Raw genomic sequence first — 13137 nt, 5'->3', positions numbered from 1 at the left:
CACAGGGTCCTTGTGCCTGGTACGCCCTCCCCGTGGGAGAGCAGCCTGCCGAGAGGGCGGCTGGCACGTTGGGGCCTGAGCTGGGGAGTCAGATTTCTGCCTCGGCACTCAGGCGGGTGTTGCAAGAACAGAGGAAGGCTGGCCGCAGGCGCTGGGTGGGCCTCAGGGGGCCTGAAAGGCCTTTCGTGTGGGAAGAGGGGGCTTTCTGGAATCCCAGGACCCCCCCCACATGGGTGAGGCGCCACACCTCTGCCCCGGGGCCCCAGGTGGTGGTGGGGTGGGCATCACCTCCCGGTCCCCACGAATCACATGCTGGGCCTGGTGCGGAGGGAGGCACTGGCTCCTCCGGGCAGAGGCCTGCAGGCTGGGGATGCCACAGTGGCAGCCCCACAGGCACAGGGGGCTGCGGCCTCCATCCTGAGGTCCCTCCCAGGCGGAGAGCACCTGGGGGCCTGCAGGGGTACAGCCACATGCAGAGGGACACTGCTAGGGTCTGGGAAGCTGAGCTCAGTGCGGGCCCTGCCCAAATGCGCCTGTGACCCCAGCAGCTCGCCCCCTTCTCCAGGCCTTGGCCTGCTTCCTCCAGGGGCTGCCCAGGCTACCAGGCTCTGCCAAGCTGTGTGGAGCCCCTGGGCGTCCCCTCCAGGTGCCCTCAGCAGACGTGGAGCAGCTTTCCAGCCCAAGCCGGCCCTGCACTCGGGTCTCAGCGTCTATCTCTGCTGTGGGCAACTGTCTTGGGTGGGGCCAGGCCACTCCAGATAGAAGGCGCTGGTTGGGTGCGGGGGGGGCTGGAAATGCCCCACACCCCCTCCAGTCCCCGGCAACCGGCCTGGCTGGGGCTCTGGGGTCTGTGGCCGGAGCTCTGTCAGAGGAGCTGAGACAGCCACGGTCCAAGCAGCCCCACCAACCCCAAGCCAGCCTGGCGGAGGCCCAAGAGTCCTGAGGGAGGGTCTGCAGCCCCCTCCCCACTTCCTCTCCCCTGCACACTCCAGGCTGTCCTCTGCGAGGCTGTCACTCCAGGAGACACGGGCCTCCTGCCTCTCTTCTTCCCCCACCGCGCAGGGGCAGAGACTGGGGAGGGTCCTGCAGGGCCAGGAGAGATGTTCAGTTTTCACCGTTCCTGGGCTGCGACCCCAGCTGGGTGGGTGCGACCTGGTGGGATGGCCCAAGCCACCCCGGCTTTTGGGCGGCCTCCTGGGTGGCCCCTCGGCCTGCCCCTTGCGTGTGGCCACGGGCAGCCAGCTTTCCGGGCCCCAGTTCGTTGCACAAGTTCCTGGGTCAACATAAACAACCGCGGTGCACCACAGAGTTCCTGGCCCGGCTTCCTCTCCGCTCTGTGTGCGACCTCCTGACGGTGAGTGCCGCTGGCCCAGACCCCGGTGTGGTGCCGGCCTAGGACTGCTCTGTGATCACAAGTCACTGAAGCAGCCGGGCTTTGTGGGTCGGGGTCAAGCACCGCAGCCTCCTCTGGGGGTGCCAGCAGCGCAAGGCAGCCCCCGTGCCTGCCAGAGCTTGGTCCCCAGACCACTGGCCTCACCAGTGAACACAGGGGCATGATGCTTACACCCATCTGGAAAGTGAGGAAATGCACACGGGAGCTCCAGTGCTTCCTGGTCGTGAGCTCATCTGTTTCTGGTGAAAAGAACCCAACCAAACCCACGTAGCAGGACTGGCATCTTCTCCCTGCCTCAGAGAAACTGAGATCCAGAGAGGTGCCTAGCCTCCAAGGGTCCCTAAAGTTCCTCCCCTTCTTCCTCCTCCTCCTTCAGGAAGTCCTCCTGGACTGCCTCACCCAGAAGGGGTCTTGGCCTCCCTGGGTAATGCGGCATCCCCTACTGCTGCTCTTTTCTGGCTGTTTGAGGACAGCTGGTGCATCCAGTTCTTCCCTGTCTTCCCCCACTTGATTCGGCATACATTAGGCGCTCCAGAAATGTTTGCCAATTGCTTGGCCCAACTCACATGCCCCTCTAGGTGGAAGGTATACTCATTCCCACCCAGACAGTGTATGTGTGCCAGCACGGGCTCTGCTCTCCTGGCCTCCCCATCTTTGCTCCCAATGTGCCATCAGCTGGAAAGCCAAGAAGCTGTTCCCACAGCAAAGGGGCAGCCAGGAGAGCAGGGGCAGGCCAAGGACCCCGGGGACCCCAGGCCTCCACATCCTCTCCTGGGACCCATCTCCCTCCCACTCCCTCCTTGGCCCCAGGGGACACCCGAGGTGGGGGCTGCCATGTCCCGGTGCCCGGGCTGAGTCTCCACTGCCCGGACTGCCCAGTGCTCCTGTGTCCACAGCCAGTGTGTCCTGGCCTGGCCATGGCTGCTGGGCTGTGGCTGACAGCCTGGCCTCAGGGCCGGTGGGACTTGGGAGGGGTTCTGCCACTTGGTCGTGGTGTGACCCAGCCAGCAGCCTCGGTTTCTTCACCACTTCCCTCACAGGATAAGGAAGTGAAAGATGGCAGATGCTTACGGAGCAGTGGGCGCCCACGGAGACGAGCCACGGCCACGCGGGGGTGCAGGGGGACGGCCAGGGTCCTGTCCACATGGGACTTAGGTCTCAGTTCCAAGGCAAGCTGTGCCCCTGGAACCGGCCTCCATGCTGCCTGCACCCCCAGCTCCTGCGCTTTGAGGGGCTGCACCGGGCAGAAGTGCCTGGTGTGGGGCCTTCGCCGAGGCAGGTCTCGGCTGGCAGCACCTGCCACAGGCCTGCGCTGGGCTCAGCACGTGCTTTGCAAAACGGCAAGTAATGCCTGCTCTGTGGAGGAAAATTGGCCAGTGCGGAGGAGGGAGGAGAGGAAGAAACAGGGCTGGGCCGGCTGGAGATCCCCGCTTTGGCTGGCAGCTCCCCAGGCCTCCCCCAGGTGCTTCTCACACAGGCGTAGCGGTCGGACAGGACTTCCCAGCACCTGTGGCTTTCCCCAGGTGACAGCAGGCCAAACACCACGTGCTGACAGTGACTCTGAGTTCTCGTCGCCTTTTCCTTTAAAAGAATGACCTCTCCTTCAGCCCAAACCCTCTCCACACGCCTCAGCCAGCCCACCTCTTCCCTAGCCTCTCCCAGGCTGGCTGTGGCTGGTGGGGGCGCCCGGCTGACTGCCCCACCTAGGGCCCTCTCATGTCCGTCTGGTTTTGGATGCTGAGGAGTTTACTGCCCCGGATGGCAGTTTCCATACTAGCTCTCTGTCAGCTGCTCTCTGCACCTGTCTGGTAGGTCTCCAGGTACACCCCTGCCCAGCCTCTTCATGTGGGAGTCCCAGGGGCAGCAGCCGCCGGGGCCAGGCCTTCCGGCCAAGCTCGGATGCCCGCTCCTTCCAGAGCCTCCTGATCACCCCAGGTAGAGGAGCTCACAGAGCTGCCCCCAACAAGGAGCCTCTTCTCACCCAGTCTTTCACTTTGCAGCAGCTCAGGGCGCCGTCATTCTCTCCAACTCACAGGGCAGAGGACAGGACAGAGACCCTCACCGGAGGGCACCTGGCCTGGAGGCGTCGCCGCCTTCGGCTCCAACCAGCCCCATGCCCTGCAAAGCCCCCGAGGGCCAGGCCCACCCAATGCTGCTCGACTCCGTAGCCTGGCCCAGCGTGGCGGCACAGCTCACAGGAGGCACGGGCCTGTTCCCAGTGCACGGCCCCAACGCTTCCCGCCATCCGGTTCGGGATTCGCATCTCCCGTGTGGGTGCAGGTCCCAGACCCCGGGCCTGCCAGTCCCCACACCAGAGCCACCGAACTCCAAGGGCCCTGTCCTCTCGACTCCCCCACACCCGGTGGGCGGCCCACATCTCTTGCATGGCTCTCAGCCTCTCCCCCTGCAGCCCTGAGGGTCTCCCCATAATGGCCCTCTTTGGCACTTCCTAAACCCAAAGAGGCAGCAGATCTGAGATACGGCAGGGCTGGCCAGGGCTCCTGCAGGGAAGTGGGTCGGGCCCTCCCTTAGGCCTGTGCCCCCAGCCTCCAATCCCACACCCCCATCACCCCCAGGTTGCCCTGCAGGTGCTTCGTGTTTGGACAGCTGGAAGCAGAGCTCGGCCTGTGACCTGCCTGGTCCAGCAACTGGCCCTTCTGGAGGTGAGCCTGGGAGTGGCCGAGCCGAGGAAATCACCCCCGTGGGGAGGTGGGGGAGGGGCAAGGCCCACCCCACCAGGCCCTGGAATGTTCCATGAACTGGATCCTGGAGAACCCACTTATCTGGGCTCCAGGAAGGCGGGGGGCAATGTTTCTTTGACCTGAGGAAGCAAAGCAGCCCCCCGACATCCTTCCACACTCATCCTCCCTGGTGGGGAGCCAGGGAGGACACGTATGAGATGGACACGGTGGGGGCCCACATCCCAGGCTACTCAGACAGCAAGGGTCAGTCCGGACGGGCTGGAGAAACCTCAGGCCTGACATGCCTCAGTTTCCCCAAGTGCACCATGGCCCAGATGGCTGGAGACCTCTTGCTGTGTCTCCTCTGCCTGCAAGATCCAGGAGCCCAGGCTCAGCCTGCGAACCACCTGGCCCCATCCCTGAAGGGGGACGGGGAGGGTCTGCGACCATCCTGGGGGGTATCCACGCCCACTTCTACCTGGGGACGAGGGTGCGAAGTCCCATGCAACCGCCACGCAGCCTCACGTGCCTGACAACGGGAGCCAGGCCAGCCCCTCACAGGTGCTCCTGGGCAGCGTCCCTGGTGACCTGGACCAGTCACCCCAAGGGCACGTGCTCCAGGCAGCCCCCTCGTCTTAGGGGGCACGGGAGGCACCGGGGGTCTTCAGCCGGTGATGGGGTGACTGACGAGGTTCAGCCCCAACACCGGGGTCCTGTGGCCACTGGGAGCCGGAGCACCCCCCCGGCTGGAGCTGAACCGTGACTACAGCCCTTCCCAAGAGATGGTGGGGAATCGTCCCCGTGTCTAGGGTCCCACAGACTGGGCAGGCCAGACAGGCCCTCGGAGGAGGCTGGTGGGATCCGAGTAGGCAGAGGGGAGAGGGAGAAGCGAAAGGGCAGCCCCAGCCTGCGGTGGGCGGGAGGGGCCCTGCTGTCACTGTCATGGGAACCACCGAGTCACCGGAGGGGCAGGGGCAGAGGGGTCTCGGTGGAGACAGGGGTCCCCAGAGGCCTTGGGAGACAGGGGAGGTGCCCAGGGCTCTCTGGCCTTGTTCTCTACCAGTTCAATGAGAGCTTTGTTCCAGGGGCCCCGGGTCCCTCTGCCTCCGACAGTCTGGGCTGCGTTTTCTGAGCACCTACTGTGTGCTGGGTGTGGGCGTCCAGGCAGGTGTGCTGGGTGTGGGCGTCCGGCTAGGCACTGGCTAAGCCCTGTCCCTCCCCAGAGTCACAGCGAGACACACAGCCACATCCTGTAAACGAAGACCTCGTGTCTGGGAGGTCAGGTAACTTCCCCAAAGCCGGTCTGGCCTCCCAGCCCCATCCCCAGTCCCAGAGGGGAGGTGGGATGAAGGCAGGGTTAAGGCCAGGCCGTGGAGGCAGAGGCGCCTGCCGGCCTGCAGGACGGAGGGAGGAAGTGCCTGGGCCTGGGCAGACAAAGGCCCTCAGATTCACAGGCTGAAGCCCTAGCACCCAGGGCCTCAGCATGTCACTGTGTTTGAAGACAGGTAAAGGTCGTCAAGGTAAGACAGGGTGGTCCTGATCCAATATGACTGACGTCCTTGTAAGAAGGGGAGATTGGGACAGACATGACTGGAGGGACGGCCACGTGAGGACGCCTCAGCGAAATGGTGTGCAAGAGCGGGAAGTGGGGCCTCAGAGGAGCCAACACTTGGATCTCGGGCTTCCAGGAGGATCAGTCCCTGTGGTTGAAACCACCGGGGCCTGTGCGACTCCGTCATGGCCGCCCCAGCTGACAAATTTCCCTGACCCACCCCGCCGCAGTGCCACCCAGAAGCTTGGCGGGTGCTGTGACAGGGGCTGGGTCCCTGCTCGGCCCTCGGGTGCCGGGGTGTACCCTATGAGAGCGGCACAGCCACGGACACGGCCCTCTGCAGTTCCAGGCTCCGGGCACCATCTGGGACCCCGGTTCCTGATGTAAGAGGCTCCCCACTGCTGTCCCATCCTCTGCAAGGTACCTCGGAGAGCGGCTGGAGGCTAACGGGACGAGGCCTGGGTTTTAGGGTCCTGCCTGGGTTTCTGTGTGGCCTGGGGCCACCGTCTTTCTCTCTCTGGTCCCCTCTACTCTCACATCCCAGGCTGGATGACTGGGGCCCAGGAGCTGCTCCACGCCTCCTCTGGGCTTCCTGGTCGCACCCCTGGCCTGACAGCCCCTGGGAAGGCCCCGCTCTCCCTCTCGGGGCCCAGCCTGGCTCCTCCTGTTGAGCTGCAGCCCCCCAGGCCTCCTTCCCACGCGCATCGGCTCTGACCTCAGGGCTCCCCACATGCGTTCCCCTCTAGGAAGGGCCCCCGGGGGCTCCCTGAATCTCTCTCCTCCCTAGAACACCTGTTCCTCCTGCACCTCCATGGGGGGCCGCATGGGGCTGCTGACCACAGTCTCACGCACAGCCTGGGAGCGCCTGGAGGTTTTGGGGCGGCAGGCGCTCAGTCAGTCCTCGGGTCACCATGGATGGCCTTGCTCTGTGATCCACACTGAGGCCCAGTGGTCAGCTGGGGGGCTGGACAGGAGGCGGCCACTTCCTGGGCTGGCGGTGACTCACAGGTCTGTTTCTGGGAAAACTCCCACCCACCCCCACTCAATCCGGATGGTGCAGAGCTCGGTGTGGGGACCAGCTGTGGGAAGTGCATTGTGATTAGGGGCCGCGTCTGGGGGTGGGGAAGGCGGGAGCTGGGGCGGAGGATGGGGTGGGGTGCGGGACATCTCCACCAGATGCCTGCCTGGGCTGCTGAGCTGTGCACCCCGTGTGCCCTGACGCCCCACATATTCCCTCCCCGGGCAGAGGTCAGGGGCCCCGAATATCATCACAGGGAGACCACACAAGGCTCCCGCCTGCGCCCCTCCCCAGGTCCCTCACGCTCAGGGGGGCCCGGCCCAGCCTTGCCGAGGCCAGCACAGCCCAGGAGGGGCACCCCCTGGGGTCCCACAGCTCCGAGGGGCAGCGGGTGGCCAAGAATGAATCCGCAGGGCTCCGGCCGGACACTGGAGGAAACAGGCTGCTTCCAAATGGGGCTGGGACGTGGGGACTGTCCCCCAGGCTTCCCCGGCCAGAATCCAAATGCCATTTGCCCAGCCGGGCCCTGGAAAAACATCCTCTGGGAAGAATCCGGGGAGGGGAGGAGGCCTCTGGCCAGGTGGGGAGCAGGGCCCAGGCCTGCTGAATAAACACCCAGGGACCCTGCAGAGTGAAAACAGACCCGCAGCCGGCCAGCCCCTCCCAAGCCCATTTGGCTGCTGCAGCCCTGACCCTGTTCAGGGAGTCTGGGCAAGTCTTTTTTGTCTTAACAGCTTCATTGAGATACGCAGTTGGTCCTTGATCAAAGGGGGACTCGGGCACCAACCCCACACAAAGTGGAAAATCCTTTTATGTATGTATATTATAAGGTCTCAAACTCCTGACCTCAAAAATATACATATATTTTTTAGACGGAGTCTTGCTGTGTTGCCCAGGCTGGAGTGCAGTGGTGCAATCTCGGCTCACTGCAACCCCCGCCTCCCGGTTTCAAGCGATTCTCCCGCCTCAGCCTCCCAAGTAGCTGGGGTTACAGGCACCTGCCACCACGCCCAGCTAATTTTTGTATTTTTAGTAGAGATGGGGTTTCACCATGTTGGCCAGGCTGGTCTCAAACACCTGACTTCAGGTGATCCACCTGCCTTGGCCTCCCAAAGTGCTGGGGTTTCTATTTTTATTTTTTGAGGCATGTTCCTGCTCTGTCGCCCAGAGTGTGCTCAGAGCTCACTGCAGGCTTGAACTCCTGGGCTCAAGCGATCCTCCCACCTCAGCCTCCCGAGTAGCTGGGGCCACAGATGTACACCACCTTGCCTGGTTAATTTTTAATTTTTTTGTAGAAACGGGGTCTTGCCATGTTGCCCAGGCTGGTCTCAAACTCCTGGCCTCAAGTGATCTTCACGCCTTGGCCTCCCAAGGTGACGGGATTACAGTAGTGAGCCGCCTCGCCAGACCCAAGTATGACTCTTGATTCCGCCGAAACTTAACTACGGAGAGGCTACTGTTGACCAGAAGCTTTACCAATAACATAAACAGTCGACGCACGTGTTTGTATCAGGTATGTGTGGTATAGTATGTTCTTACAACCCAGTAAGCCTGAGAAAAGAAAATGCCATTCGGAAAATCCTAAGGAAGAGAGAATGTGTTTCATAGTCTCCAAGTGGAAGCGAATCACCTTAAACGTCTTCATCTGGTCTTTTTCACGTTGAGGAGGCTGAGGAGGAGGAGGAGGAAGAGGAGGGGCTGGTCTTGCAGACCCAGGAGCAGCAGAGGCGGGAGAAAATCCACGTGGAGATGACACCCGAGGTTCAAACCCACTTTTTTCCAGGGTCAGCCTTAATTCACGCTCCATGAATTTCTCCACCGACAGTGGCGATTCCACCGTTTCCAGTACGTGCAGCTACGTGCGGCCATCACCACCGTCCATTCAGGATGTTTTCTTTTTTTCTTTTAGAGACAGAGTCTTGTTCTGTCGCCAGGCTGGAGTGCAGTGGCGCAATCTCGGCTCACTGCAAGCTCTGCCTCCCGGGTTCAAGCGATTCTTCTGCCTCAGCCTCCTGAGTAGCTGGGATTACAGGCCTGTGCCACCACGCCCAGCTAATTTTTGTGTTTCTAGTAGAGACAGGGTTTCACCATGTTGACCAGGCTGGTCTCGAACTCCTGACCTCAGGTGATCTGCCCACCTCGACCTCCCGAAGCGCTGGGATCACAGGGGTGAGCCACCGCAAAGCCCGGCCCAGAACATTTTCATCAAAAATAAAGCTTCATCACCGCAGCCCCAGCCCCCCAGCCATAAAGACCCACTCAGTCACCTTCTGTTCCCAGGGGCTCACCAGTGTTGGGCTTTTCGGGAATGGAATCACACACATGAACCGTGGTGTACACACCACATCTTTAAGGCCTGTCCGTGCTGAAGCCTGCCTCAGAATTTCTTCTGTTTTTGTGGTGGAAGGATAAGTATTCCATTGTACAGACGGACTACCTGGTTCATCCATCACCCACCCAGGGGCACTTGGGCCGTTTCCACGTTTAGTGAAGGAAGCCGCACGCGTGTTTGTGCAGACAGGAGCTTCCGTTTCTCCTGGGCACACACCTAGGAGTGGAGTTGCTGGGTCCCGTGGTGACTGTTCGGTTGTTTTGGGAGCTGCCGGCAGGTGCCCCAGCAGCTGGGCCGGTTCACATTCCCTCTGGCGTGCGAGTCTCTGATCTCGGCGCCCACACCCCTGGCTGGCTCTCTCCTCCCTCCAACTTCGCAGCCACACTGGGGGCAGGTGGGAGTGTGAGCGGGGGCCGGGCACACGCAGGGGCTGACTCCACACCTCGCAGGGCTGGTCTGCAGGTCTGCCTGGGAGACAGGAACATCACACCCGCATTTTGGAAGAGGATGCTGGGCTCAGAGAGGCCCACCGCAAGTTGGGCCCTCACCGGCCACTTCCTCCATTCTCTGGGCTCGGCAGGAGCTTAAGGTGTGCGTCCCTCCCTCGGCGCCCAAGCCCCACGCTGGGCCTGCCCTGGACATGAGTGGACCATTGGACCTGAGGCTGGAGAACCCGGGACAGAACAAAATTCAAGTGTGAAGTTCCGGAAGGTTCTGGAGGGTTCCAGAGGCCCCCGGAGCTCCCTGGGTGCCCTGGACTCCACGAGTGGCCACCCAGCCTGTGGTCCACAGTCACCTAGATTCACCCCCTTGATCCTCCAGACACACACAGGGCAACCCTCGTGTTCCTGGGGCCAGTGGTCCTGTAGCCTGAGCTGCCCTCTGTAGGAATCCCCTCCCTGCCCAGCTACGCCTGCCCACCATGGCCGCCTCCCCAGCTCAGGCTACAGGGAGAGGCCAGAACCTTCTCTGCTCCCGGAACCCACTGTCCACGGCTGAGCACTGAGTTCCCAGCTCTGCGGCTCTGCCCTGACCTCCCCCTTATGCCCATGTCTACTTCTGAGCGCTGAGCCTCGGGCCACACAGCCTGGGGCAGAGGTCAAAGGCTCAGTGCCTCATGGAGCAGCTCACTGGCAGGGGCCACACACCCAGGCCTCCTACCAGCAGGGGGGACGTGGGGGCGCAGGGTTGGAGTCCAGGGAGCCTGGTCCCGAGGGTGGGTGCCCACTAGAGAGTCCTGTCACAGGGCTCCTGACTGGCCTGGGGGTCAGCTCCCCTCCAGTGCCATCTCCATTTATAGAGGAAACAGGCCTGGGGGCTGCCATTAGAATAGTGCTGGAAAACGGGCTGGGCGCGGTGGCTCAAGCCTGTAATCCCAGCACTTTGGGAGCCCGAGACGGGCGGATCACAAGGTCAGGAGATCGAGACCAGCCTGGCTAACACGGTGAAACCCCGTCTCTACTAAAAAAAAAATACAAAAAATTAGCCGGGCGAGGTGGCGGGCGCCTGTAGTCCCAGCTAGTCGGGAGGCTGAGGCAGGAGAATGGCGTAAACCCGGGAGGCGGAGCTTGCAGTGAGCTGAGATCCGGCCACTGCACTCCAGCCTGGGCGACAGAGCGAGACTCCATCTCAAAAAAAAAAAAAAAAAAAAAAGAATAATGCTGGAAAACAATGAAGGCCACCCCCCCACCCCCTGCCCCTTCAAGGTCTGGGCCATGTTGCCCGGAAGCCAACACCTGGCCCAGGGAGCCCCAGAGGTAGGTTCTGGAGCGCAGGACGGTGGGCTGTGCAGGGGCCTTGTGGCTCCCTGGCTCCCCATTGCTGCGGTCACATGGCCTCCCTGGCTGAGCTGCAGCCCCCCCCCGCCCCACAGCAGCCCTCGGTAACCCTCTGGGCAGGACCACTCTGCCAGTTGGCTTCCTAGAAACTGCCACCCTTCCCCTGCAGGTGCCTTAGGGAGGTGGCAGTTGGCCAAACCTGCCCGGCTCCCTGGTCCCTCCGTCCCCTGAAGCCCCTGAGGGCTGGGGAGCCTTCTGATAGCTCTGCCCGCCACTGCCCAGCCCGGTGGGAGTGGCAATTCCAATGGCAAGCACTTCAGCACCACAGGGAGGGGCGGGGGGAGATGGAATACCACAATGTCACCCCGCTTGTTCCAAGGCGCAGGCCAGGGCCACCTAGGACCCCGGGGCACAGGGGCGGCAGCCTTCCAGGCAGGACAGACCTCTGGGTCACCCTCCAAGCCCCAGGCCCGAGCGCTTGCAGGCCTGTGGCTGCTGCCACCACCCCACAGATGGGCTCTGGGGGACAGAGAGTGCCCAGTCTCCTCTGCACCTCGACTGACTTGCTCTGGGCCTGGCAGAGCAGGTACTTGGAAAAGATTTGCTGAGGGAAAGGCAGAGAAGCTGCGGTCCTCTGGCCCCTACAGCGGTGCTTCCCAAGGAGCTGCTCACACTCAGAGCCACTGTTCCTCCAGGGGCCTCCCCTCCGAGCCCAACCTGCCCCCAGCCTGACCTGCTCCCAGCCCGACCTGCCCCCAGCGGTGATGGTGGAAAGTGGATCCTGAAAAAGTGCAGGGAGTTGGAGAGGAGGCTCAGGAAAAGGCTGGGGGCCCGGGGCCAGTCGAGGGGTGCTGGGAGTGTTACCTGCCAAAAAATGTGACCTCGGGCAGCTGGCGGGGGATGCAGCAGGCACTGGGAATGTCCTGTGGACACCCTGGAGGGGCAGCTGCAGGGAGGGGCTGTGCAACACTGACCGGGAGTTGCCCAGAGCCTGAAGCCCAGAGCCCGGCCGGGCTGGAGTCTCTGCTTGGCCACGGCTGCCTGCCCGGCTGGCCCTGCCCTGGGGGCCTCAGGTTTCTGAGATAGGGGCCTGGGCCATATTCAAGGGGAGGAGACCCCCACCCTCCCTGGGATGCCCTCCTCGGAGCAGGGGAGCGCCAGGCCTTCCCTTCCCCCAGCCACAGTGCATCCCGCCTGCCTGCAGCGGCCTGGGGGAAGTGCACTCAGTAACTCTTTACGGAGGATCCCGTAGAGGCAGAGGGCGGGGGCCGGGAGTACCCCATCGTCAGGGCCATTTGCTGGAGCTTTGGGCCAGTTTTCCAGGGCCCCTGAGCAGACAGCGCTGGCCCATTTGGCATTTGTCCCTCAACAAGCAGACCTCACAGCTCCTGTTTTCCCAGGAAGTGGGGCCAGTGCCCAGAGGACGAAGAGACAGAGACAGAGACAGTGAGACGGAGAGACAGTGGGAGACTGACTGAAGGAGAGAGATCCAGCCAAGAGAGAGTCACAAAAGCATCCAGAGAAGACAGGGAGGAGAGACACAGACCCGGCCAAGAGCCAGAGCGATGCGGAAGGGCTTCCGCAGGAGGACCAGGGAGGCCAGTCCGGGCCCCACCCACCGCCCCGGGCACAGGGACAGGGGAGGCACAGCTGGATCAAAGATCTTTGAAACTGGAATCAAACGCTCAGGTTTTATTGGAGCACTCACTGTGTAACTGTGTAATGGGGGCAGGGACAGTGAGGCTGTGCCCCGAGAGCCTCTTCAAAGGCTGAGGGATTCCTGAGCTCTTTTCTCCCTCCTTCCCTCCTCCCCTCCCTCCTTCCTCCCATCTCTCCTTCCTTCCCTCCCTCCTTCCTTCCCTCCCTCCTTCCTTCCCTCCCTTCCTCTCCACTGCCTCCTTCCCTCCTTCCTTCCCTCCCTCCTCCCTCCCTCTCCCCTCCTTACCTCTCTTACTCCTTCCCTCTCCCCTCCTTCCCTCTCTTCCTCCTCCCTCCCTCCTTCCCTCTCCTTCCTTCCCTCCCTCCCTCCTTCCTCCCTCCTACCTCCCTCTTCCCTCTTTACCTCTCTCCCTCCTTCCCTCCCTCCCTCCTTTCTCCCGCCATCCCCCCTCCTCCCTCCCTCTCCCCTCCTTCCCCCTTCTCCCCTCCTTCCCTTCTCCCTCCCTCTCTCCCTCCCCACTCCCTCTCTCCCTCCCCCACTCTTCTTCCCTCCTCTCCTCCTTTACTCTTCCCTCCCTCTCCCCTCCCTTCCCCTTCTCCCCTCCTTCCCTCCCCCTCCCTCTCTCCGTCTTCCTTCCCTCTCTCTATGGACACCCTGGAGGGGCATATGGACACCCTCCTTCCTTTCTTCCCTCTCTTCCTCCTTCCCTCTCCCCTCCTTCCC

The 13137-nt window shown here is 62.6% G+C and overlaps 1 protein-coding gene across 1 annotated transcript; it reads left to right on the top strand.

Moving 5' to 3' along the window:
- Positions 1 to 309: 309 nt before the first annotated feature.
- LOC105471938 (uncharacterized) lies at positions 310 to 12430 on the top strand. The gene is made up of 6 exons (XM_071077425.1): positions 310 to 721; positions 945 to 1354; positions 2434 to 6009; positions 8018 to 8157; positions 8310 to 8489; positions 12155 to 12430. The coding sequence occupies exons 1-3, from the start codon at positions 310 to 312 to the stop codon at positions 2986 to 2988; spliced, it is 1377 nt and encodes a 458-aa protein (XP_070933526.1). The 3' UTR covers positions 2989 to 6009; positions 8018 to 8157; positions 8310 to 8489; positions 12155 to 12430.
- Positions 12431 to 13137: the final 707 nt, after the last annotated feature.

This window comes from Macaca nemestrina, chromosome 14 (assembly GCF_043159975.1).
Source record: "Macaca nemestrina isolate mMacNem1 chromosome 14, mMacNem.hap1, whole genome shotgun sequence".
Lineage (NCBI taxonomy): Eukaryota > Metazoa > Chordata > Mammalia > Primates > Cercopithecidae > Macaca > Macaca nemestrina.
This window is presented reverse-complemented; position numbering and strand designations above follow the sequence as displayed.